Genomic DNA, 27,893 nt, shown 5'->3' with positions numbered 1-27,893 from the left:
TTGGTCACGACTGGACCTAATGGTCAGGGGTCCCTTTACCCTTACTTAGGTAGCAACAATATGCTGGTGTGTTAAAGCAGTGTTTTCCAAACTTGGACCTACGGCTGTTTTTGGACTACAACTCCCATCATCCCTAGCTAGTGGTCAGGGATGATGGGAATTGTTGCCCAAAAAACAGTTTGAGACCCAAATTTGGGAAATACTGTGCTAAAGGCACCACTCACCTATTGCCAGATACGCTGGTGCAATTGTTCAGTATCAGGCACTAGCCAATCTTACTGTTTGGTTCATAGTAACTCACTATTGCAATCCTTCCCCGAGTCAAATAAAATCAGGAATCCAGGGTATATTCTTAAATATGGTTTAATACTCTTCTCCATTCTGTACATCACAACACCAAGATATCACTGCTTGGGAGCTCTCTGAAGAGGCTATGTAGTATGCAAAAGGCTAGGATTCTCACCCTTTTAATGTGTTTGTGTAAGTGTAATACATATCGGTATATATTGATATACACATCAATATATAATGCAATATATATCACCAGATATAACACATTGATTAAAGAGATACAAAAATTTGGCATCATTTCCAACTTAAATAGTAAAAATAAAACTACAAAAAAGGAGCTGCATACCCTAAATGTGAAACAAGCAGTATATTCAAAAATGTAAATTTACACCCAATTTTTCTGCTCTTGTCATGTCACAGCAGACCCATTTACAATGGCAAAATCCAAGTGTACTGCTTTCTGGAAGAGACTTCACCCTACGTGAACACTTCTCGTGGACAATCACACACACTGCCTGCTTGCGGAGTTATAAAAAGATACAAATTCTATTGCTCACATTGACAGAAAGTCATTTTGGACCTCTTTTTAAGAATACACTGTGAGGAGGTTTACGTTAAGACAAACCCGCCTTCCAGTTCAAGTGAGACAGGATTAATGGAACGATATGCAAAGTTTGCCAGCTGGGGAGTTTTACCAATACATGAAGGACAAGAGGAAAATGTGAACACAGCTAGGCACTAAAATATCAAGAGTATCCTTTAGAAAACCAGACAGTCCCAGGGGGATTCGGGAAAGTGAGCTAACTGCCTTGCGTGAGCGATCCCACAGTGTTTAAAGTGAACCTTTGGCGCCAAGCTTCTAAAAAAAAGAGAGAACTTGCTAATTCCTACAGCTGCTTCACAGCTCCCAGTGCCAAGGTTGACATCAGTCACATTTTGCTAGCTACTTGCATTTAAAGCAGTTTGTGAAATTTTGATGTTAACTCACACCAAGGCAGCTTATGCAGTCCCAAAGCAGAACTAAAAAAAACACACCTCCCAAACCCTAGTAAAGAATAGAACCAAGCATAAGAAGCATTAGCTTGCTTGTGGAAACTGTTTATTGACTGACAAGAGGGAAGAGTGAAGGCCACACGACTCATAATCCCCAATCAAGCCTGCCGAGACCCTGGCATTTTGATTGCCACAAATGAGACATACTTCTTGATTGAAACAAGCAGCGCTTTTGCAGTCAAAGATTAAAATGGGTGGAGCTCCCAGACTGTCTGAATTTACACATCGCACCTTTGAAAGCTGGCATGCCATAAGGGTTCAATCTCTATTACTTCCACCACTGTAGACCAAGAGCAATGGGTGCACCTCCTAAGGTTCTTCTTCCGCAGTCTAAGCCAAGAACGCCATGTAAATGGGTCTTCTCACTGCAAAACGCAGCGACTTAATTGCCTCCAATCAATTTAAGAAACAAACCAGTATAATCTATTAATTTTTCAAATGAAGGTTTTACAGCAGTTAATGTAGCATGAAGGTTAAAAAAATCATTTTCATAAAATACAAGAGCAACCAATTTCACCATTAAGTAAAAGTAAAAACTGGGATTTATTTTTTTTAAATTAGTCCAAAATGGCATTATAGAAACTTAGTAGATTGCTGCTGTACTGACACTATGACAAATCAGTAGGGTTTGCTTCTTTCTTCTTCTTTTAAACCCGGTGTTCTGGATAAAGTTCTGGAAAAACTCCAATTCTAAGGCAGGGATCTGTTTTGTCTTCCATCGCAAGCTTTTTCCTTGGGTTGGATGCTGGAGGGGTGAGGCACGTTTTGCCAGACCCAGGTCGACTACCTAGTAGTCATCAAGGTCAAAAAATTCATCGTCTCCTCCTTGGTATTCCATTCCCTGGAAGTCCACTCGGTACCGCAAGATACCTTTGGAAATAAACGTTAGAAGGAAGATGTTACAAACACTTTGTACCCCGGAGTCGAAAGAAGAAGGCTGTACACATTTCCTTTCCACCTCTATTGATTCCATTTCTCGGAAAGACCTGTGTAAAGCTGGAAGGTGGGAAGAGACCTGTGCATAAGCTGGCAGGTGAATTCTTCAAGTGAGGCATTTGACTGGCAAGACAAATCTAAAGTCAGAGGAGGTGGTAAAGAATTATTGCAGCCTGAACAAGCAAGCACTCACAGTCTGACCCAACTGAAGTTGAAATTTGGGGTTCAATTCTGAGAAGTAAAAGGCCTGTTATCTGTAGTGAGAGAAGCCAACATTGAACGAGCCTATACTGTATGTGCAAACGAAGAAGTCCCCCTTTTTTTCTTTTTTGTAACCTTTATTAATCTTTTTTCTTTTCTTTTTTTCATGTTTAAAAGTTTTGATTCGTATTTATCTGCAATATAACTTAAAAAAAAAAACTAAAAAAAATCAGCCTTTAAATTCCTGTCATCTTGACCAGTAGCCAACAAGAGTGCTGGGAAATTATCACAGTAAGTTATTCTCCATCAGTTATAAAATATTGACAGAGATGTGTCCGTGTATGCACTATTGGGGTCTCTCTCTCTCTGTAAGATGAGTTACTTGTAAACCGATTCCCTCTGTGCTCGGTAGAATGTACGGTTTCTGCTCTGGGTGGAGCATACAGGATGTACTGCCCCAAGGAAAACCATACCCCTTTCCTGGTTACAGGTTGTGTCCCCTTATGGGGACATAAGTCCCTCTCTATGATGCAATTCCTCCAAGATTACCCTGAAAAGCTTGTTAACAGACTTGGGAATGAAAGATAGGACCATGGGAAGCATCCATTAGAGAAGGTGGACATAAAGATACAGCAGACCTGTACTGAATCTGAATTTGTTTTTATGAATAGGAAATCTCATTATTCTATTACCACTTTGAGATATCACAAAGCAGCATGAACCACAACTGCCTCAATCATAGATACTTATATGCGGCCTAGGACCCTCGTACCTATGGGACTGCCTCTCCTGGTATGCCCCGCGGAGGACCTTAAGGTCCACAAATAACAACACTTTGGAGGTTCCAAGTCGCAAGGGGGTTAGATTGGTCTCAACTTGGGCCAGGGCCTTTTCAGCACTGGCCCCAACTTGGTGGAACGCTCTGCCACAAGAGACTAGGGCCCTGGGGGATTTGACATCTTTCTGCAGGGCCTTCAAGACGGAGGTGTTCCACCTGCCTTCGGCTTAAGACTCACTCTGATCTCTTATATGGGATTTGGTATATAAATTTTCCCATGGTTTTTTTTTTTTGCTGACCCATGTAGGACCAGCATGGATAGCTGGCTCGGGTGAATATCTGATGTTTCCTCCCTTTATGGTCTTGATTTATGGGCTACTACTAAAATGAGGCTACATTTTTAAGCTGTATTTTAAGCCATATTTTAATTAACTGTTTTTTTCCCTATTACATTTTATTGTAATTTATATTTGGTGTTAGCTGCCCTGAGCCCGGCCCTGGCCGGGATAGTAATAATAATTATTATTATTATATTTAACAGTTGTAAGACTTCACTAAAGTAATGTAGGGTGCTGCAATTGTGGGTTACAAGAAACACACCACTCTGCCATTTCCCCTTTTCAATTACCTCCAATTCCTCCAAATCCTTTCACAAACTGGGATCCTTCCTGTGACTTATCTGTCACGATCTCCAACGTGGCTCCAAACTTCTTGTAGTTGTTAGCAAACCACTCAAGCAGAGGCATGCTTTCTATCAGCTCGTGTTCCTGTCCAGTCTAAAGATGAAAATGGAAGAGAATTGCTAAGCAAATCTATTACCTGTACTTCCATCAATAGCTAATATGTAAACTGTCTTAGGTTGCTTCGTAGCTAACGTACGAAAAAGATGCGGCTTTACATAAATACCTCTTTATCTGTGAAGTGAGATTTATCTTTTTCTTGTTCTGGTGTCAGATAGAGAATCTTCTCCTCTGTAAGGGGAGAGAGAGAGAGAGAGAGAGAGAGAGAGAGAGAAGCTTAACCGACATATTAGTAAAAATTCCCAAAGACAATCAGATTGCACACGCACCTGACAAATGAAAAGCCAAATGTTATTAAGTTCAGGGAACTAGAACATCAATTTTTGTGGAGAGGCATTTTTAGCCCAATCACCATACTTGGAACATTATGGAGAAAAGGTGCAACTAGAATGCAAGCTGGGCCAAAAAATATTGGGGGATGTGTGAGAAAGCTACTGGCTAGAAGCCGGGACCACCTATATTCTTCAAGGAGAGAATGTATATGTTCGATGTGTCGTTAAATGCCATCAGTGTGAGCACATCTAAGAGCCAAACTGCTTTACATTGTGATCTACCCATGTTAACATACAATTCTTATTCCCCTAGATCCCAATATTTGTGTAGGTAGGAGCTACATACCTTCTGTGCCTTGGCAATGGAGAACATATCTCATTATATCCAGGTTCTCATAAACTATCAGGATCTCTACTGCTCCCATTTCTAAGGCTTTTAGAGTGTCTTCAACACCAAAACAGTATTTTCCTGTGTCCTGACTGATCTCATCAAAGTATCGGCCTACATTTAAAGAAAACAAGAGAGATGGAAATGAACATGTCATGCATATTTTTAATCAGTGCAGACTGGAACACAAGAGCAACTAAATTTCACGATGATCACTGCGCTGCTGTGACATTAGGGAGACAATGTTGATTACATTCAGAAAGGTGGAAGATAATTACTTTGGCAGTACATGGACAGTTGACTCACTGACACTTTCATAGTTACCAGGTTATGTACTCTGTGACCTGGTTCAGAAGTCACGCTAAACCGTAGCTTAGCATGAGAAGAATGGGTCTTGGTAAGCTTCAATCTCACTTGCTTCCTGCCCCTTTCAGCAATGCTACAAGGAGGAATCCAACACCTTGCCGGGTTGTTCAAACCTGAATGACTGTGGTTGGTCTTAACTATGGTTTATTTGAAACATGCCAATTTCAAACAGTGGTTTATGAAGCTGGCTTGTTTAGAATAACAATAGTTATATGATGAGGAATTGACACTAGACGTCGCTATCTGTCAATATAATTAGGACTCTACATCAGATAGATAAGGACTTGTCCCTCACTTCATTATTTCATGAGAATTAGGCATCAGATGTGCTATACATCAGAGGACTTGACAGCTGGCCTGAGGAGAGGAGGAGCCAACTAGGGGTCATGTAGTTGGCCCAGCCATGGAACTGCCCTGAGACCTCCGGGTATAGGGCGGTATATAAATTCAAACAACAACAACAGACAATTTTGATTCATCACTGGGAACAGAGGGAGGATGGACACTGTGCCAACGGCAACAGATAAGAGAGGACCTGCTATGAGATTATGCTTGCAAGCCTCTATTTAAGTGTCTGACTTCAGAGGCTTGGCGAGCCTTTGCACAGAGTTCTACCGGTGAATGGTCAGTGTTGGTCTCACCAACTGAGCGAAGGATCTGCTGCACCTGGGGGCTTCGCAGCAAATGAGATGAACCACAAACTTCGCCTTTGCAGTTATTTCCCCCAATATCCTTTTGTTCTTGCACTTCTGGCTTGGTATCTTAAGTGCAACTGGTTAGTGAGTATGATATATAACTGCTAGACAGATTCTTTTGTTTATTAGGTGCTGTCTTGTAGTATTGTAATATTTGCTAACCAATAAACCACTTTCTTTTTTATCTAACAGTCTGCCAGTCTTCCATCCGCTGGGATCCTAAAGAACCTATTGCCTGCCCCTTGCTCTACCCACTAGGCAATACACCCTTCCCAAAATTGTGCTTTACAAACACCTTGAGTGTCAGCTTATGATAACAGATTAAATATAGTATTTTATTCATACCTATTAGTTTCTTTTCTTGAATGAATTTCACATTAGATAGGACCTCAGTGGACAATTCAATTGCTTGATTGAATCCATTTTCACCACCATATGAGATGTCAACTAGCTTTAGTACTTTGGACTGCAATCGCTATAAATAAAAAGATGTGGTGTTAGAAGACACATTGCATCAGGCATGAGCAACCATTATGTCTGTTGAATGAAGGCAGCATTCCCTTGGGGGTGATATGTTGGGGGCCAGCAGCCAGCAACTGTTGGGGTCAAAACCAGTAGCTGTGGTTGTCCCCTTCTCTTTTTACCTCTGGCCCAATGGACTGCTGGGGGAGAGGGAAGAGCACATATTGAACTAATAGCCTGCAAAGGGCTTTTGAAATGAGGCCAATGCTTGAAAGCTGCTCACCAAAGTAAATTAGAAGCCTATAGTTTTACACTGTGGAGTTAACACAACCTCTGGTTGCAAATGAGGTTGCCTCATACTTTATCAATACTAAAATCAGGAGAAACTGGGTAACTAATATCAGGCTTTCACCTCGAAGGCAGTGAAATCCCATCCTCAAAAAAGGGTAGCAAATAACTCTTGTTATCATTTCAAGAGGAAATTTGTAAACCCTCTGCAAAGAATGCAAATACACGGGTAGCATTTGGTGAACACCCAGATCTAGACAGAATAATCTGAATGATTCCAATGGTCACATGATAGAACGTTAGTGCCTGCACATCTCTTTCAAGCTTCTTCTCAAAGTTAATGGCGCCTCTTTTTATTTTATGTATTCACTGAATAAATCTCTATACTATTCTTTGTCAATAACCTCAGAGAAGTTTTCATATATACAGTGGTACCTCAGGTTAAGTACTTAATTCGTTCCAGAGGTCCATTCTTAACCTGAAACTATTCTTAACCTGAAGCACCACTTTAGCTAATGGGGCCTCCCGCTGCTGCCATGCCATCGGAGCACGATTTCTGTTCTCATCCTGAAGCAAAGTTCTTAACCTGAGGTACTATTTCTGGGTTAGCGGAGTCTGTAACTTGAAGCGTTTGTAACCTGAAGCATATGTCGCTTGAAGCATATGTAACCTGAGGTACCACTGTAATTAGAATTATCATCATTAAAACTGTAAAGCCCAATATCACATTAGAAGCAGTACTAAAATCTGTATCAAGTCAACAGCAGAAAGCAGTCCCTCATTACAAATGGGCAATTCTCCATCAGCCAAAATCCCCATTTACCTGATCAAACATGTCTGACTGACTTAGTTCAGTTTTGAAGTCAGCTGACCCAGCTAAAACGAGACCAGCCACGTTCACCTTGTCGCCAGAAATGAACAGCTGTACAGCCGTTTCTGCTACTTTCCTTACATAGTTGTGCCGCTTCTCCATTCTCAAACGAGCAAAACGCAAGGCAGACTGACCTCCTCTTCCTTTGAGAGACAGAGGTAAAAGCACAGCAATAATGAAAGTTGTTTCCATCCCCGGGTTTTCCCCTCACCCCCATTTTTTTTTAAAAGCCAAATGTTTTAGAATTCTTTCATGTACTTTGAAGTGCTTGGACCACATGTTTGTCAAAGCATATAACCAAGTTCACACAAAATACACGTCTATATTAATGTTCACAGACACTTGTTTCAAGGCAGATTATTATAAATTATGACTCAACTGCAATTACCACAACAGCATTATTGTGTGAGGACATCGTGGATGGTGCTCATCACATGAAGCCAAGCCTATTTAGTGATCATACTTGCTGCACAAAGCACTATTACTGGCTGTGTCGATTGACTGCTTTATTAGTGCAATGGCAGCTTTCTGCAAAATCACAAAGCCTTTAAGCAATGGGATGCTGGTCTGTATCTATCTGCAGTATTACTACATTCAAGTTACCCAAATAGCATAGAAAACAATAATTTAGGTATGCAATATCCCTCCTTCCAAATGACATGACAGAGCCACTTACAAATGTTCCCAATCATCTTCTCTTTCCTTGATAAACCATGTTTTGTCCTATCTACTATTAATAATTCTTGAGCTATTTTTACACATTACCATGCTTCTTTGGGAGGTCGACTGTGAACTTGTGCAGCACCTCTCTGGTGTTTCCTTGAAGAGTTCCGAAGAGTGCACCACTACCATCTATTACAATAAAACCAAACTTGCTGTCGTCTGACAGTAGTGCTGTAAGGGCCTGGAAATCAATGCAGATGATGCCGGTGTTATACTTACGATATTCAATAGTTACGGAAAGTCTGTATCAATACGATCAATCTAGGAGGAGGAATGTTCTCCTGTTCGCCTTTATCCCTTTTAGACTCTGAGAATCTATCTTGACTCGCTTCAAACTCATGTAAAAAAACAAGTTAATTATGTTCATCTAGGGCCTTTTTGAATTTAGGAATGTCACTGCTCACTGTGCAGCATCCCTTTAAGCTTGCTAGAGAGAACTGTTAGCAAGTTATTTCTGATTATGATGATGTGCAAGCTGATTATGATGATGTGCTAAGTAAGGGGAAATAATCAGAAGCCAGCTTGAGTAAGTAGCAAATGGGCAACCCAATAAAAACAGTTTTACACAAAAAACATGCATTATTTTATGAAAGGGAAAAGAAAAGCAAGCATCAAAAGAGAAAAAGCTCAAACTGGTGCTTGATGGAGAATGTATTAGTTATACACAATAAAAGTCTGAAGCTTGCATTTTGTGCCATCCCTGCAATTAATTGCTCCCCTAAGGCAATCAGCAATTGTTTGAGTAAGTGAGCATCAAACAGGAACATCAAAGCTCAAGAACCATGACAGCAACAAGCACAGGTGCAATATCACTGGGCTGGAATGGCCAGCCCAAGGTGGCCAACTTAGCATTTCTGACTAGAAACAGTGTTAGGTGTGTGCAACAATTTAAGCTATTAAAAGCCTTTCACAACTCCATTGACTGGCACACCACATGAAAGAACTGGACGTTACAAATATGTTCTGAGATGCAGGTGGCTGTAACACTGGCAAAAACCTGCCCGAAATGTATATTAAAAAGGAACCATAAGCATACTGTTACTGTTTTATTTAGACCAATATAGAAAAAGCAAGTTCAAGTCTTTCAGTCAGAACTGGTGTTGCATGAATACCAGACCTTTTCCAATGATATTTGCTGCACACATTGGAGACATTGAGCAAGGTTCAACTAATGAGTCCCATCAATCGAAGCCCTGAGCAAAGCCTTCTACTTGCTCAACAGGGCTTCTGCCCCCCCCAAAAAAAATGGCTCGGGGTGTGTGTGTGTGCGTCAGGAGAATCTCTGGAACAGAATGAAGGGAAAGGAGAGGGTGGGATTTTTTGGTCTGGAAAGTCAAAATGTTTATGCTGAAGGAATGATCAGAAAAATGTTGAATTTCTCCCAATATGTGAGAAGTGGGAACTGTTTTTGCATCTTCCCCACAACAATTGCTAATGCAGTGTTTCTCCCAGAAAGTGGGAGCATAACCAGTGTTTGAAACTCCCATTGTTCTAGGCACATTTTGCGACAGGGAATTTCATTACCAAGAGCAGCTTCTGAGCTCTGGGCACAGTACTGTGCCTAAGATGGAAGGAAAGGAGGGCCCTTTTCTGCCTCCCCACTTCCAGAAATTCTCTGAAGACTGGAGAAGAGACCCTCTCAAGAATATTAGGGGGGTGGGCAGGGGAAGGACATGTGAAAAATGAACATAATATTTTAGCTGCAGTTCATTCATTTTCAGCTTTGTATTCTTGTTATACAAAAAGAACGCCTAGACATTCCGTTGTTGCGCCCATAACCTAGGTTTAAGGTGCCATTTAGCTCCTAGCTTTTATATCTCAGTTTCCAACACTGAGCATAAACACAGTACACAAATATTAACTGATCTGGGCATCACTGACATGGCAAGTTCACAGGCAGATCAAGAAATGGTGTCCCCTTGCTATTGTTACACAACAATTCTGAATAAACCAGATATCCAATGGTTTCCTGGAAAAATTAACCAATGAATCAGAATTGTTTCTGGACCCAGAAATAACACAATAACTATCACACATTTTATCTATAATTATGTGTTTGAAGTGGAAGGTAAGGCCTAGTAAATCACAGTGTTCAACTCCAGGGGGAAAAATCCCTGTATCTCATTGTAACAGTGCACTGAAATCACTTGCATAGTCTGGCATTTTATGTCTGCAATTTGCTCAGCTCACAATTACATTTACAACCTTCCAGACAAAAATGAACCTTTGGATCCCAACATTTGTGATGGTGATCAGCCTTTGTTTCTGGAAAGGTCTGGACGCTGGGTGTATAAGTAAACAACCTTGCTTAGTATCTTTGTATGTGAACAGAAACAGGAAATCATGTTTTGAAGTAAAATACACAAGTGTATGTTGAATTCAGAAATAGGTTGTTATAATTAACATCTAGAAACCAACACACTGTATACGATAACCATTCATGAGCATACTGCAAACTGAGGAAAGTTATCCTGAGCCAAATTTACAACCTGGCTAGAAATGCAAAATGACACTTACCTCTGTATGGAATTTATTATCGCACAAATACAACGATGTATTTATTGGTTTGAAAGGTTCAAAATCAATGTTCACTTTCTTCTCCTTTCCTTCTTCTGTCACAATTGTTCCACAGTATACAACAAGACCATTTGGAGGTACTGTAAAAAGCACAGGGTGCAACCTTAGATGATGCCAAAGCGAGCACAAAGTTATTCCTAAAGTAAGCAGAAGAACTTTTTACCTTTGTTATAAAGTTTTAGCCGTTGCTGTACAGATGTAATGGCGCCGAGGACTGAAAGGCGATTCACTCGAGATTTAATGTTTGATGCTGTACCAAACTCATCCGCTAACATCTTTGCTACTCGTGAAATCTGGTCTTTGGGGGGAATGATCAATGATATCATGCTGGTGCCATTGCTAGGGAAGAAGGGAAAGAAACTATGTTAACACAAGTTGTGTGACTTCAAGCCTGGAAGAAAGCATGCCCAAAACTAATCTCAGATGTTCAAGACTTATTCTCTTTCCATTATTTGCAACATCCTTTTGGAAATAAGGCCTTCCATGCAGGCCAGTTGCTTATACTGACCACAGGACTACTATGAGCCTATGTACACACCAAACTGGTAATGTTCTATACAGTGAAAATAGTAGGCACGCCTTCTGGGTCAAACTCACCTGATCTGCAGTCCCAGAATCAAGCTGTGGACTGAAGCTTGCCACCCCACAATTTAAAACAGGCTACCTCTTAGAACATACTAGTCTAGCTGTTATAAAGACTCAATGACAAAGTTAGCTCCCACAACTTTCTTTGTGCTTCTGGTCTTTGTATAAAGGAAGTTCCACCAGTTATTAGGGAGTTCCTAATATTTATGGTAAGAATATTTAAAAGTTTCATCACAACTTCTGAATGTTTATGAGAAGCACATTTTTATTCTGATTTCTTTTGAGCCAACAATCTATACCTATTCTCCAAATAGAAATAGTTCTTATACCTTTAAAGTTGCCTTATCTGAACTGAAATAACCAACCCAGAAGGTAAAGGAAACTTTGAGGCTGCTGCATCTTGAGAAATGCCAAATCTTTCTTCAGGTATTTTCATCCCTAAAGTCTATGTGCTTTATGAGGCATTAGTGCCTTAACTTCCTAGCTGGTTCCTTCCAATGTAAGGGGCAAAAGAGAATGGGCAACTCAAATAGCCTTTGGAGGCTGCATACTTCTATTAGTGCTATTTTCTGAAAAATATTATGTCTTAGGTAGTAGCAAGCTTCCAAATGCACAGAGGGGAGTTTTATGTGTTTTAACACATTTCTTTACCTCCCTTCACTGGATCAGATGTCACAGCAGTGAGCCATATCATTCTCAATGCAATAAAATGTAGCCCAAGAGACAACAGATAAAACCACAAAACATGCCAAAGTATAGAAATTTTAAAAAATGCTTTAGTAAATAAAAAAATTTAACCTGGCATTTAAAAGCCTGGCAAAAGATTTGTACTGCAACTTATTCTGTTTAAGTGCTAGGGCTAGCAAGATGGCTGGGAAAGCTGTACAACAAAGTCAAAACAAGATGCATAGTTCAAGCACCCCGAATATTAGATCAAATTGAATATACAATATTTACTTCTCCTCACCCTGAATTTAGGAAAAGAAGTCTGACTCGTAACAAGCAGCCTGTACTTAATAAGAGAGCAAGCCTACACAGGTAAGATAGAATGTACTGGAATATGGGAGTTACACAGTTACACATTTTTATGGAAGGGAAACCCACGAGAAAGACTCATAATGGCAGCCAGGAATGCAAATCTAACAATGGGACAAGCCCACCACATGCTTCAGTAATTTTCATTTTTTTAATTTACTAAATTGTTTAAACAAGGAGCACAACCCCCATTCCACCCCCCAAAATCTCCACTTCCTCCTTGTCAACTAACCCACACAGATCACACACCCTCCTATTGGGGAAGAGAAAATTTCTAGTGCGCTAAAAATGTAACCATGCTTACAAAACACAAGCTTTCAATAGGTCAGTTACTAGCACTAAGGTAACACTCCTTTCTTTTATGTCTTTGCTCTCCCAACCATCACAGCTACATCCAGGGTTCAAAACTAGCAGGGTGCCAGGCACATTTTGCACCTAATGATTCTCCATTTGAGAGTACCTTAAAACGTATGGGTGCCATTTTTTGTGCCTGGCTGACACTCAAGGATTACTGCAATGTATGTGCTTTGAAGCCTCAAAGTATATGTTAAGGATAGACAATATGTTAAGGAGTTTAACAATAAAGAGTAGAGTGTTTCGGAAACTGAAGTGTGCTACCAATATTTTTTACTGTAAACACCAAATTAAACATGTATTAACAATTTCTGTTAAAAATGTGACACTTATGTGAATTGTGTATTAGTTCATGCTTGGGCTCCTAGCTTTTCTATCCCATTTTCTAACATTCTCTATGATGGACAGAGGAAGTCGTCAGACCTACTCCTTTTGATTCAGATATGTGGATTTTCACTGTACTGCACTTTACAGCACCTATACCATGAGACTAGTACAGTAAATGATTTAGCTGTGTCGGGTTAGATGGTTTTTTTTAAGGCAAGAGGCAAGACCATTTATGATACTTTATCTATATAAATTTACATCTTATATAAAAAGTTGTATGAAATCATCCACATATTGGACCTATACTGCAGGTTGCTAAAATGTGTTTTGTAGTTCAGACAAGGTGCAGACAGTATTAAAATCACATGGCAGTCTTACTGCTATAGCTAATTAGATTAGAAACTCCATGAAATTAGTTTCAGTGACTTCAAGATACTAATTGTTAGAGTAGCCATTTAAAAAGTTTGTACTGTACCATACCATATTATTTTGGGTCGAGTTTCTTTAACTTTTCAAAAAAAAATTCAAATCTATCAGTATATACTTCAGTTGGGGGAGGGAGAGACCTTTTATCTTAATTTCTACTCAGATACAGTATCCCTTAGCAGCTACATCACGTTACAGCCACTTCACACAAGCCAATTTCTACATCTAACTACTCAAGGATGCAATGAGAAATCAGTTCAATGACAGAAAGGTTTTTTCACTTCCTTGTGTCATTTTAAAAAAGGATACCAATTGCCACCTCGTGGAATACACTGCTGCCATCTGCTGGTTAAATATCTTATCAGCACAAACTGTGATCAAGAGGAATGATAACAGATCTGTGCTGTCTTAATCAAGATTCAGATTAACTTTCAGCATACCGTAGTTTCAGTGCTCTAGAAACTGATCCCTGAATACTGTCAATTATTCAGATGATTTGGAATCCTCTGTTGGCTTCAGTAATCAAACACTGTGTGTTGATTAACTAGAACTCAGGCTATCTGGGTATTATCATGCTAAGATAGCAGAAAATATGTACAATTACAACACAGGCTAAAGATATTTTAGAAACTACCATAAATAATGTTTTGCCTTTCTAGGACCAAAATTGTTTGTTTGTTCGTTCTCTCTCTCTTTCTCATGCGTGTCACAAGTGAAAAACCAGGAGAAGCATACCTCATCTCAGTTAAGGAAGAGCCTCGCCAGAAAAATGTGCCCAGCATCATTCTTGTGGTCTTTTTTAGTCACTCAGCTCTTTTAAACAACATATGCTTAATGATCTGGGCATCTCCATTTATAATTTGTGTTCTATTGCGTATTTATGTTAATTGTTCTTCTACTTTCTCCGCCAGAATTCATTTATGCTTTTTTCAATACTGCATTTCTTTAAAAAATTATGAGCCAACAAGAGAACATTTGCTATTGGGCAGTCACACAAATGCAATTAGCACTGCTTATTATTTAATAATTAAATTATGAAACAAATGACTAAGTAACAGCTCATGAGATCATTATATGGATTACCAAAATGCGGCTTCAGAACACTTTATAGTACAAAACCACACTTCTTACTGCTCCACAACTGAGGGGTTCCCCACAACCACCAAAGGAGCTTCACAAATAGTAATTTAAACCTATGTTGCTTACGTCCAAGTTCAACACTTTCGCAAGAGCATATGGGTAATATTTCAATACAGTGCAAACATTTGGGAGTTCTCTTGCGCATCAGAGCAGTACAGTCACTAGACCAACTGAGTGCTCTCACAACTTATGCAAGCTAGGATATGGATTATCATTAGAGAGACAAAGTGAGTGCCAATTTACTAGCCAAACAGGAAGCTTGTATAAACAGCTGATGCAGCAACACTCCAATCCCACTTTGGTTACTAGGCCACTATAGCAGTTGCCTAGCTGCTGAAATCACACACTCTGGTGTTTTGACTCCACCCTAGGCAAAGCTTGTTGTGGGTGCTAAGGAATAAATCTATAGAGCAATGACAAATGGTTTCTTTTTCTTTGGGGCTACTCTGTTCACTGAAAACTGCTCTCTGAGGGCAGGTAGCATATTCTGCAACAGGAACTGCTCAGGTTCTAGAATAAGGTTAATGTCAGCCAGAATGCGCAACTGATCCAATGCTTTCTTTCCTAACCCCATCCTCCTCCCACTTTGTATACTGTCTACTAGAATCTGAGGCTGTAGGCAGGAACAGTCGTATGTTTTAATATCTGTACGGTGCTTTGAAAGTTCTGGTACTTTGTATTAGATAAAAATAATAATCTAGCAGCAAGGGTTTCACAAAAGTGGTGTGCACATGCTAATGGACATAATTACTTACAAATATGTGTTCTTGTATATGGATGCAGAGTGGTGATGTAGATTAGAATTTACACAGCTTCATTTTTTTTTTTTAGTAAAGTGGTTCTTAGCTGTAAATATTCCTCAAAACATATTGGAGGTCATGGTGGACAGCATAATTCAGGCCATCTTACAGAAAAGGTAGGAGCCTAGGGCTACACAGGCCAATAAAAAAATCTGACGGACTGGGAGCCTTTCTGCAAGGCTCTGCACCCCTGAACTATTTCATGAAATAAGTTTCCATTGTGCAACTACCAGCCCATGGTTCTGGGCAACTAAACAAAAAGCATCTGAGCGTGTTCTAAGACTTAAATTTTCCTGATCTAAGTCAGTGGAGACCTAGCATGCCATTAAAAAATCCCAAACAACCCACTGCTTTACATGCAATGTATTTTTATTTAATACCCTTTCTACCTCCACCTTAGAGATATATAATGCAGCAATAACTGGTGGATCCTGGGCCCAGAGAACTGCACACTAAAGCTCCCCACCTCAACACATACTATGAAGACACCGAAAGGGGTGCAGATTCATGGAATGCTAAGATGGTCTGAAGTGAAATGTGGAAGAATGTGATAATGAAAAGTTTAAGCAACACGTTGGATAAACAATTCACTTTCTATTCGGAACCAAATCAGTCGATGTCACGGTTAGATCAGGTCTGGATTTCAAGTGAATTGACACCAAGAACCAAACAAATAGAAATTAGACCCAAAGTAATTTCAGACCATAATCCGATTGAATTTGAGTTGGAGAGTTTTGAGAAAAGAACTTTTAGATGGAGATTAAATGAATATCTTTTAGACGATCAAAAAATTGTAGAAAATGCACAGAAGAAGCTAACAGATTATTTTGCTGATAATTGTGATAAAGGAACAAAGAGTAAAGTGGTTTGGGACGCGAGCAAGGCTGTAATAAGAGGTTACTTCATCCAGCAGAATGCAATTAAAAACAGGAATAGAGAGAGAGGAAAAGAGGAAATTTTAAAGCAGATAATGGACAATGAACAAAAACTAATTAAGAAACCTAACTGTCGGAAAATAAAATAAAAGATCAAAATCTTACAAGCCCAGTTTGCCACAATAATAAATAGAGAGGTGGAATGGAATATTAAGAGATTAAGACAAAGGAACTTTGAATTCTCAAATAAACCAGGCAAGTGGCTTGCGTGGCAAATTAAAAAAAGGAAAGAACAGAGCACAATAAATAAAATTACAGTAGAGGGAGAAGAAATAAGCGATCCAAAAGGAATCAGGAAAGAATTCTTGGACTACTATAGAAGCCTTTACAAAAACAAGGAGAGAAACAATATGAGGAGAATAGAGAGATTTCTGAAGGATAAAAGGGTGCAGAAAATCCCAACAGATAAAAAACAACAATTGAACGCTCCTATTGAAACAGAAGAGATAGTAGAAGTAATCAAAGAATTGAAGAGAGGAAAAGCCCCAGGACCTGATGGATTCACTGCGGGTTATTACAAAGAGATGAAATCCATCTTGGTGAACCCACTGAAGGAGGTTATGAATAACATCCTAAGAGAAGAAGAAATTCCGGAAACATGGAAAGAGGCATATGTTACATTTATTCCAAAACAAGATGCAGATCCAACCCAAGTCAAAAATTATAGACCGATTTCACTGCTGAATATAGATTACAAAATCTTTGCAGGAGTTCTGGCGAGGAGGATGAAGATTTTGTTATCAGAAACTATCCACAAAGACCAAGCGGGTTTTCTTCCTGGCAGGCAGATGAGAGACAATATAAGGAACATAATTAATATGTTAGAATATCTGTCTGCCAGGTATGACAAACAAGCTATAATGATGTTTGTGGACGCAGAGAAAGCATTCGATAATGTGGCATGGGACTTTATGCTGAAAAATTTGGAATATATGGAAGTGGGCAAAGATTTTTTTAATGGGATAAAAGCAATTTATAGGGAGCAGAAAGCTAAATTGATCATAAATAATGTAGTAACGGAAGAAATAAAGATACAGAAAGGAACGAGACAGGGTTGCCCACTTTCCCCACTTCTATTTATAACGGTGCTAGAAGTCCTTCTGAATTCAATTAGGCAAAACAAAAAAATAAAAGGAGTAACAATCGGTCATAATGAGTACAAAATTAAAGCATTCGCAGACGACTTGGTAATAATGACTGAAGATCCCATAACTACAATTGAAGAAATCTTAAAGGAAATAGATCTGTTCGGAGATGTGGCAGGCTTCAAACTAAATAAGAAGAAAACGAAAATGATAGCCAAAAATATGGATCAGAGGGTAATAGAAACAATTCAACAACAGTCACAGATAGAGGTGGTTAAAAAAGTTAAATATCTTGGAATTTGGGTAACCCCTAAAAATATAGACTTATATAAGAACAATTATGAAACAGTGTGGAAAGAAATCAGAAAGGACCTAGAAGTGTGGGGAAGACTAAAACTGTCATTTTGGGGAAGGATTAACACAATTAAGATGAATGTGCTACCAAGGTTGTTGTTTCTATTCCAGACCATTCCAATAATTAAGGGGAATGGAGTCTTTAAGGAGTGGCAAAGGGTGCTCTCAAGATATATTTGGCAGGGCAAAAAACCGAGAATTCAATTTAAATTGTTAACAGATATAAGAGAAAGAGGAGGTTTTGCCCTGCCAGATTTGAAATTATACTATGAGGCATCATGTCTTTGCTGGCTGAAAGACTGGGTCAAGTTAGTGAACAATGAATTGCTAGATCTGGAGGGTTTCGACAACAGGTTCGGTTGGCACACCTACTTGTGGCACGGAAAAAGGAAAGTACATAAGGGATTCGAAAACCACATCTTTCGAGGCCCACTAATTGAAATATGGGAAAGGTACAAAAACCTGTTGGAGCCTAAAGTTCCACACTGGTTATCACCTCTTGAAGTGTTAAGTGTGAAAAAGATTAATATGAGAAGTAACTGGGTAACATACAGCCAATTATTAATTAAAGAAGGTGGGAAATGGAGAGTGAAACCTTATGGGCAGGTTAAAGAACTAGTATTTGATTGGCTACAGTATTTCCAAATAAATGCAATGTTTAAAGAAGACAACAAAGAAAGAGGATATGTGGATAAAGACTCTAAATTTCAGACGGAAATTATAGACAATGATGTGAAAACTTTATCTAAAATGTATAAGATGTTGTTAGATTGGAATTTAGTAGATGAGGAAGTCAAGTCCGTTATGATTCACTGGGCTAGAGATGTGGGCCATAGTATACAATTTGAAGATTGGGAAAAACTGTGGAAAGATGGATTAAACTTTACAGCATGTACGACAATAAAAGAAAATGTCATGAAGATGTTTTATAGGTGGTATATAACACCTATAAAATTATCGAAAATGTACAAGGTTTGTAATAAGTGCTGGAAATGCAAAGACAAGGAAGGCTCCTTCTACCACATGTGGTGGGAGTGTAGAAAAGTGAAAGAATTCTGGGAAAAAATATATATCGAACTCAAGAAGATCCTAAAATATACGTTTTTAAAGAAACCAGAAATCTTCCTATTGGGGATACTAGGGAACGAGATACAAAAGAAGGATTGTAAATTTGTGTACTACGCGGTTACAGCAGCAAGGGTAACGCTAGCCCAGAAGTGGAAACAGCAGGAAATACCAACGGTGGATGAGTGGAGAGCAAAATTATTAGACTACGCGGAGTTGGATAAATTGACAGGAAAGATTAGATATTTAAGAGACCAAAAGTTCATTAAGGATTGGGGAAAATATGTAGATTACCTGGAATATATAAGTGAGGGACAAACAACGTTAAGGGGATTTAAAGAAGCATTGTGAAAGACGAAGAGTTATTGACTAAAGGGAATAGAAGAGAGAGATATATATATTGTCAATATAAGCTAGGAAATGCGTAATCTTAATTATTACCACGAATGATTTACGGACAAGCTGAAGGAAGTCTTATAAGAGATGGAAATGTGAAATATCTGATGTGAAACATGTAACGTGTACTATTTTTTTTTCCTCTTCTTTTCTTTTTATTTTCTTCTTATTTTTTGTCTATTTTTTATTTGTAAATCAATAAAAAATTTAAATATGAAAAGTTTAAGCAACAGACACAAGAGTAGGCACACGGTAAAGTCATAGTCTGAGTACAATCTAAGTGTACAACTGAGTTGTCTCCAACAAAGCCATCCTGTTAACACAAAGACTTCCATCTCTGCAGAAGGCCTACTTCCTCTATAATTCGTTCAGGGCTTCTCCCCAACTCTCCGGGGTACATCTGGGAGGAAGCACAGGGCAAGCACAGCAACAGAAAGTCCCATTGCATAGACATAAATTATTGTGCTAACAGGACCTTGTTGGATACCCTCAGATATGATATAAACAGAAGGCACTGGCAAAATAATTCTGGGAAACATAGACCAAGGTAGAACATTTTATTTACAAAACTGCTCATGCACAAATGGAAATCACTATTTAAAGACAAAAACCCAGGATCTGTCTATGATGTAACTTTCTCATTAAGCTCCCCACAAAAACGAGGCCTACTTTCCTGACACCCCAAAATGTGCAAGTTAAGCACACTAATACCAAAACCTAAGCTTTTAGGTTTTCTAGCCAACCTATTGCTTGTGTAAAATATTTTTTTATAAAAAAAAAAGCACAATGAAGAATGGAGGTGAGTATATACTCACTTAGAGATATATAATTACAGGTGATTCATATTTAAATAAATATGAAGGAAAGGGTAGGCAATTGGTTGAGAAGGGTCACTTTGGAAGTTGCATTCCGAAAGAGTTGCTAACGTCATGCTAGATAATTCCTGCCATCAGCACTAAACAGGAAAAAACATTAGGTAATGCAGCTCCTCTATGGAAGAATAAGGAAGCAACTACATCAGCTAGTGAGACCAGACTCTCCGAAGGCAGACAAAAGAGCAGTCTGTATTCATACTAAAAATAAGTGGCACTTCAAGGGAAGAGAACACACGCCTTCTCCAAATGAGGCTTCATGTGACAGCACAGCCATGCTGGTGATGATACAAGTTGGGCAACTAGGTTGGCCAAGGCTGTTATGGACAAACAGATTTTCAGCAGGCCTCCCCATCTTATGTTTATGGCTTTCTCTTCTAAATATCTGAATTTCAACTCCCCGTCTCCAAGCCTTTTAAGAGTCCAAAGCTTTGATCTGTTAGGCTATCAGGATGAACCTTAATGTGGTTCCTGCTCAGATAAGCACAACCTGAATGGCACAACCATCCTGCAAGCTTAAAATCAAATGGAAAAAAAAGAAAAGAAAAAAACCTAGTGCTGGGCAACTCAAGAGTACAGGCAACGACTGTTTTAGGTGAATCCAATATGTGTGCAACTATGCTCATGCGCTGAACCTGGAAATGACTGAAAAACATCACAAAAAGCAGCAGCACAGGGTGTCTGCAGGCTTTTGCAATGGTGTTTCAAATAAACGCAATTTCACTTCAATGCACAGTGCCTTGGAACGTAACCCCCACTTAAATTGAGAGTTGCCTGTACCAAAGAAAAGCCTTGCAAAAATGTAGGATGCTTTCCCCCTCACCACTTAAAAGCCATGATGGGTTGCATCCTGAAGTGAATCTGAAGAAGTGGAGCTTCTTCAGCAAAGCTGTGGGCCCTCCATAAGTAATCTTAGTTAAAAACTGAGTCCCCACTTCTGTATTCATTATTATCTTCCAAACAGTTTTTGGAATAAATTCCATGTCAAGTTTCAATATGCTAATTTATTTCAACTATTTATATGCCACTTAATTCCAACCATCTCGAATCAAGAAGAGTATATTAAACTTCCTAGATCTGGCTTCTGTAGGTGTGAGCATAGTTTAATCTGCAAAAAGGCAACAAGGCCCAAGATACAACCTGGGCATCCGGAACTAAATTTGGTCCAGAACAGTACCTGGTGCTTCAAGTAGAACGCAGCTCCATTCAAAAGAACACCCCCCCCCCAATGCATGCACACAGGTCCCACAGAAGGCTTAAGAATGTGTTTGTCTGGATTCAAGCTTATTTACTCTCATCAGACATACCACTGTTGCTTCTAGGTCACAGGAGAATAATAGAGCTGGGTGTCTTTAGTACTTCAAAGACGCCACACTCCAAACCTCCAGACAACCCTTCTCAGTAGCTTTATATAGATACTGAACATAGGAGCCAATTTGAAACTGTGCAATTCCCCATAGGTTAACTCCCAAGTCCAACCACTATCCTCTAAAGTCATCTTGGAAATAAAGAGTGCAACCTGGCAAGCAGGCAGTTCCCAACATGAGGCAATACATTTTTCTTTTGTTCTGGATATCTGTGTTCCATAAACTTTAAGACATTCCCTGTACTTCAGATATATGAATATGTGTGGAAAGAATAAAAAAGGATCACAGGAGTCAGGACTACAGTGCTTTGTACATCCTTCTATATCTACCACAGTCCCACTCCAAAATCAGGCCAGCTAATAAAATTTCCATGTGATTTCTTAACACTTACACAAAAATGTATTGAAGGTGATAGTGGATTGTATTGAAAGTGGATGACCAATGTTATACTTGGATTACTGTTCAGTCATTGTTGGAGCTTCTTCAAACTGCTCAATTAAAAACGTCCAGTATTTGTACTCCTGAGAAAGGCTATTGTTTATTGGACCACTTAACAGAACAGAGGATTGTATAAGATTTGAAACAATTGTATTGTTAAATCCAAGCAGTAAATATTATTTCTTGTGGTTTTATAGCTCCTTTGGTAATAGTCTCAATGACGAATGTAATGATTAAAGTAAGCAGGATGTAATATACTGCCTATCTAGCAGTAGTGTGCAATAACAGAAATTTAGTATAGGATTACTGTTTGATCTTAATTGTTGGGGCATGGACTTTGCTTGTCTCGCAAGCTTTGCTCCAGACCATCCACCACACAGGAGAAACAAATCAAGACCCCTGGTTTGGCCTTATGACTGAATCAATTATTGTGGTTTATTCGGAGTGAAACGAACTACAATTTCTGGATTGAATGCAACGTTAAACCGGGGATTACAGATTGTTTATACCACGTGTGTATGCTGGCTGTTTGGCAGTAATAATAAACATTCATTCTACCACAGGCGAGAGGGAAGAAGCAAAGCAGGCAAGATCATGGTATACTATCACACAAGTATTTTATCTTCTGCAAAGCAGTACAATAGCTAATCACCTTCAGATTCGAAACCCATGAATTCTCTCAATCTTTTCTACACTTGCCCCTCCCCACAAACACACTTGTATTTTTGTCAGAATACAAAATATTTAAAGAAAACCTGCAATGTTCTTCCACGTTGCCAACAGCTGATTGAAGTCAAAATAATCAGCATGGTATGATAATTAATCAATGCCGCATACTGAGCCCAGAGATGCTTTGGGCTGCCTGGGGTGGATGACTTCATAAAGGAGATTATCAAGAATCTCCACTTGCCAAAAAAGTTTTAAGTTTCCTATTTAATCTAAACCTCCACATTTTGGAATGCAGTAAACTGAGAGACCATTTCGCTCCTGCAGTAATCTGTACCCTAACACCAGTTGCTAGGCATTAGAAAATTGTAAAGTAAAGAGACATGAGAAAGGCTTTTCCCACAAGACACAGCACATTCAACAATAATCTTAATCCTAACATGCATTTAGCAGGGTACAAATTCAGCAAGTTCACCACAAACAATAAGTCCAATTCCTCAAAGCAGGACTCACAGCAGCATGCAAAAGGTTATGCAATTATCCTCAGCTATATATACACATGTCTTTTTAAAAGCCAGAGTTTGAAAAATTAACATTAGGATCTGTCTCCAGTCTTCTTAGGGTCATGGCCTTTTCTTTTTATAAACATACCAGGTGTAATACTTACTGAAAGGTTATGATCAGTGTTCAAAATTCCCATTGTTCTAGGTGCATTTTGCGACAAGGAATTTCATTAGCGCAAACAGTTTCTGAACTCTGGGCACAGTACTGTGTTTAAGATTTTAGATTAAAACTGCAGAGTGGAAGGAAAGGAAGACCTTTTTCTGCCTCCCCACTTCCAGCTACTCTGTGAGGACTGGAGAAGAGACCCTCTCAAGGATATTAGGCAGGTGGTCAGGGGAAGCACTAGACCATGTGAAAAATGAACATAATATTTTAGCTGTTCATTCACTTTCAGCTTTGTATTCTTGATACAAAAAGAGTGTGCCTAGACATTCCGTTGTTGCACCTGTAACCTAGGTTTAAAGTGCCACCCAGCTCCTAGCTTTCATATTTCAGTTTCTAACACTGGTTATGATTCTGATACTATTCTTTTTAAGCTTTCAAATAATTTGGGCAAGTTCATTTATACTTGAAGGTGAGGGCAAAGCTGTAAGGATTGTGAAACCTCAGTATTTACTACACAGTATTCAAAACTCAGAGCCTCAACATCAAAAGTTGTCCTCCAGCCTTTTCCCCAAATTAGCAGCAAAATCTAATGAGACGTGTTACTGGAATGTAATGTTTATTAAAATTTTGATACATGGCAATGAGGCCATATGGAGTATGCAATGCCACACACACACAAAAACCGAATGAAATTCATAGACAGAATATCCCACATGTGGTGTTTTGGAAGCTGCTCCTACTTCAGATACACACAATCATTTCTAAAGTCTCAGTGCTGTGTTGCACATTCCACACACTGAAAGACACCATCCTGGATCATTCCTTCTTGATGTTTAAGTTTTCACAGTACGTTTTTTATTTTTTAAACACACCACACATTCCTATTGCCCTTATTATTTCTTTTGTGAGACTGTTAACACCATACTCCAGAAATGTCAACCTGAAGCCTCAGCAACCTAAAATTCAGTACAACAAGCATTAGCAATGATAAGCAGACCTTCTCATGTTGCTTTTTGACTGCTATCAAAGTTTACTATCTGGAAAGAGTATCCAATCAACTACCAACACAGATATTCTCATTATCAACAATTAACCAGTGGGTGGGATCCAGGCAACCCAATATACATGCACAGAGCACTTCAAACTTCGGAAAGGCCTTTTAGATGTCTGTCACCAGAAGGAGGGAGTTTCCTTGTGCAAGACACTGTCTGTGGCACTTCGTATCTTGACGTTGGCCACTACAGTCTAAGAGAATTTCCACCTCACTTCCCAGGCTGCTACAAACACTTGGAGCTTGTAAACAATTTGTATTCCTTGTCTTCCTGACACATGTTCAATAGTGAACACTTCTTTTCAGTGGCAGCACATTAAGTGCCAGCAGAAATCAGAAGCATGTCTCCATGTCATGTGGATTCCATGTTTCACATAATCCTCCAACATGGGAAATGTAAGGTTGCCTATAAAATTAATGCTTGCACTCTCTGTGTAAGGGATAATTACTAATATGCTGAAAAGAGCCAGTAATTTCTCATCAGACATAAGCAGTTGCCATTGAATCAGACTACTAGATCAGCTATACCACTGGGATTTAACTATAGACTCCAAACAAGGTACAATAAATCCATAATGAAGAGCTAAAGTGTCCAGCTCCTTTAGCAAATATTCTACTTGGATTCGGAGCTATGAGGCTGGGCATACTCAAAGTAAGGTATCAAGAAAAATGTTTCTGAGAATGTACTAATGATATACAGGCATAACCTACACAAGTTTCCATATCAGTTCTTAAGTTCAATGTCTAGCAACCTGTCCAGTCACACAGCAAACACTAACGTCATTTAATTATAAAATGAGAGCAAAACTTTAATGAACAGAGCACTCAAGTGTGGGTACCATGTGCCTTTTCCCAAAACCAGGCTGTCTGTCATATTACATGCTTTCCGCTCATTACATAAAAACCTACATGGGCAAAACATTTTTTGGGGGTGGGATTGATTTACAGTGGTGCCCCGCAAGACGAACGCCTCGCAAGACGGAAAACCCGCTAGATGAAAGGGTTTTCCATTTTGGAGGCGCTTCGCAAAACAAATTTCCCTATGGGGTTGCTTTGCAAGACGAAAAAATCTTGCGTCCCCCCGCGGGTTTTTTTCGCTTTTTTCGCCCTTTTCCTAAGCCGCTAAGCCACTTATCAGCTGTTCCGCTGATAAGCCGTTTAACAGCTGATCGCGAAAAGCCGCTTGACAGCTGTAGCGCTAATCCGCTAAGCTGTCAATGGGCTTGCTTCGCAAGACGAAAAAACTGCTAGACGAAGAGAATCGCGGAACGGATTCTTTTCGTCTAGCGAGGCACCACTGTAACTTCACCACAAAACACACAGCAAAGTGGCAAATGTAAAGTTCCCATGTGAATCTAGGAGGGTAATTGGTCTGGCCTATGCTTTTCTTTGGCAGCTGATGAATCATAGGATCATACAATTATAGAGTTGAAAGGGATCTGAAGGCTCATCTAGTCCAACCCCCTGTAATGCAGGAATAAGCAGGTGGCATGCATGAAATTTATAGCTAAGTAGCCTCCCTCCTGAAGGGCCAACCAATTCTGGCTGGCTTTTATAGTGAGCCACTATTTGTGATTCCCACTAAATTCACACCACTCCCAAGTCCTCTGGCACACAGATAATTCAGGAGAAGAAAGGCATCACTCTCACTTCATGATAGGCTTGAGAGACAATTTAGTCACCAAAGCATAGCACCTCCCCTCTACCAAGTCATCCATGTATGTAGGGAGGAGGAAATAGACATGGCCTGTTCTTCCCAACCAGTATAAAGTGAGACTCTCCCACTCTCTTCAGTGCATGGAAAACTTCAGAGATCTGGAATAAAAACAACTACCACAAAGGCTACTATTACCCTGGTAATCTCATGTGCAGGCCTTCATTCCCTACTATGGTTCTTTATTAGGAAAAATTAAACACAAAAAAATAGTCCTCCAAATGTGTACAATACAGTGAGAATGGATGGAAAACTGAATAAGGAAACATAGCTTTATAATCAAGAGGCTGCATTTTTGGCCCAAAATTAATCTCTATATAAACAAAGACACTAGTTTGGGGGTTTTTTAAAGTCACTCCTCCTTCACAGGTGAGTGTGACTAGCAAGCAAGCCATAGCATGTAATTCAGTGGAAGTGGAAAAATGCAGCCGAAGACAACACAAGGCAGAGAACTGCACCTCACCTATATACACCTCTCTACTAAGAATGGAAAAATTTAAAGAAACCCAAGAGTAGTGGAATGTCTCCACTCCAGATGACGAAATGCAGGGAATGGGGTGGGGGTAAGATGACTCTTGATACCAAGAGACAAAGCTAAATACAGCCTTTGAAGCAGGGCCCAAATCACAAGAACCCACATGCTTCACATTCCTTGTTTGGGGATTCAAGGTTGGGACCTGGGCACTCAAAAAACATTCACCTTTCTCTTCTTAGGTGCCCAAGTGGGACAAGCCCACAAGCCTTCTCTTTGCCTTCTATGCACCTGTAGCTCCATATGGACCTTGGCATCCCAAAAAGAGAGGCAAGAGGAAGAAAGGCCTAACTCTATCTTGGGGGGGGGCTAACTCTTGGGGGGACACCCACCCATATGTCTGGACTGAATCGCTTTATAGCTGTCTGTAAAGGGGGGGTGTGAGTTGAAGGTTTCCACACAGGTGACATCCACATGACTGAATAGTTCTCCATGTAGGAGCGAACCAACCCAGTTTTGAAAGGGGGGGGGGGAGAGAGAATACTTCAGCCTGGCTTTCTCCCTGAAATTTTAAGCTTTCTATACAGAGGCGATTATTATTTTGGGGGGGAGGGAAGGTGAAGCGACTCCTGTTCCAACCCCCCCATTTTTTATAACCCGAAACTGAAGGTTTCTTCCACCACCACCACCCCCGGCGAGAGAGCCCAGGGCCCTTCCCCGCCCTCACCCGCGAGCCGCCTCGAGGCTCTTGATGAGCTTCTTGATCTTCCAGATCTCCACGTTCCTGTCGGCAGCGCTGGGATCGTCCGCCATCTTCTCCCTCCTCCTCCTCCTCCTCCTCCACCGCCCCTCCTGCGGCTGCTCGAGTCAACCGCCAAGGCCGCCGCCGCCGCACGGAGAGAGGGGGGAAAAGAGAGAGAAAAAAATGAGAACGGAGCCTCGTCTGAGGTGAAAGTAAAAGCCGTCCCCTCCCAGAGCAGGCTAGGCTAGGCTAGGCCCGCCCCGGTCTCCCGTCACCGCGGGAGTGCGGCCACCACAAGCCGAGCCAAGCGCTCCTCTGAGGCGAGAGAACGGGCGGGCGAGCGCGCGCGTTTTTACCTCAGGCCTCGCCGCCGCCTCCCTTCCCTTCCTTCTCCGGACGGCAGCGAAGGGCTCCTCGCGACGGCGCCTGTGACGTCGCTGACCGGCTTCTTCCTTCCTTTCCTTTCCGGCTCGCTCGCGCCCCCTCCCTCCTCCTCCTCCTCTCCTCCGCGCTGCATGTGTTGCAATCGCCTCACATGGGGTTCCTGACGTCAGTTCCGGTCCCCGCACGTACGCACGCAGCGGGGAGGAAAGCAGTGAGAACGCGCGTGCGCAAGGCGGGGGAGAGAGAGCGCTCTCCGCCACTTCTTCTCCTCTCATTGGTTGCCTAGCTTCCTCTCCGTCGGGTGGCTCCGCGGAG

At 40.3% G+C, this 27,893-nt stretch overlaps 1 protein-coding gene across 1 annotated transcript; it reads right to left on the bottom strand.

The window, feature by feature from the left end:
- Positions 1 to 347: 347 nt before the first annotated feature.
- On the bottom strand, positions 348 to 27,686 carry ETF1 (eukaryotic translation termination factor 1). The gene is made up of 11 exons (XM_053380678.1): positions 27,551 to 27,686; positions 27,180 to 27,310; positions 10,865 to 11,040; positions 10,642 to 10,781; positions 8,167 to 8,305; positions 7,354 to 7,544; positions 6,126 to 6,255; positions 4,678 to 4,833; positions 4,166 to 4,230; positions 3,888 to 4,035; positions 348 to 2,214 (listed from the first exon to the last, which is right to left on the bottom strand). Exons 2-11 carry the CDS (start codon positions 27,263 to 27,265, stop codon positions 2,132 to 2,134), a joined length of 1,314 nt encoding a protein of 437 aa, XP_053236653.1. The 5' UTR covers positions 27,266 to 27,310; positions 27,551 to 27,686; the 3' UTR covers positions 348 to 2,131.
- Positions 27,687 to 27,893: the final 207 nt, after the last annotated feature.

The sequence above is a fragment of the Podarcis raffonei genome, chromosome 3 (assembly GCF_027172205.1).
Source record: "Podarcis raffonei isolate rPodRaf1 chromosome 3, rPodRaf1.pri, whole genome shotgun sequence".
Lineage (NCBI taxonomy): Eukaryota > Metazoa > Chordata > Lepidosauria > Squamata > Lacertidae > Podarcis > Podarcis raffonei.
Note: the sequence above shows the minus strand (reverse complement) of the source record. Positions and strands in the feature narration are given on the sequence as shown.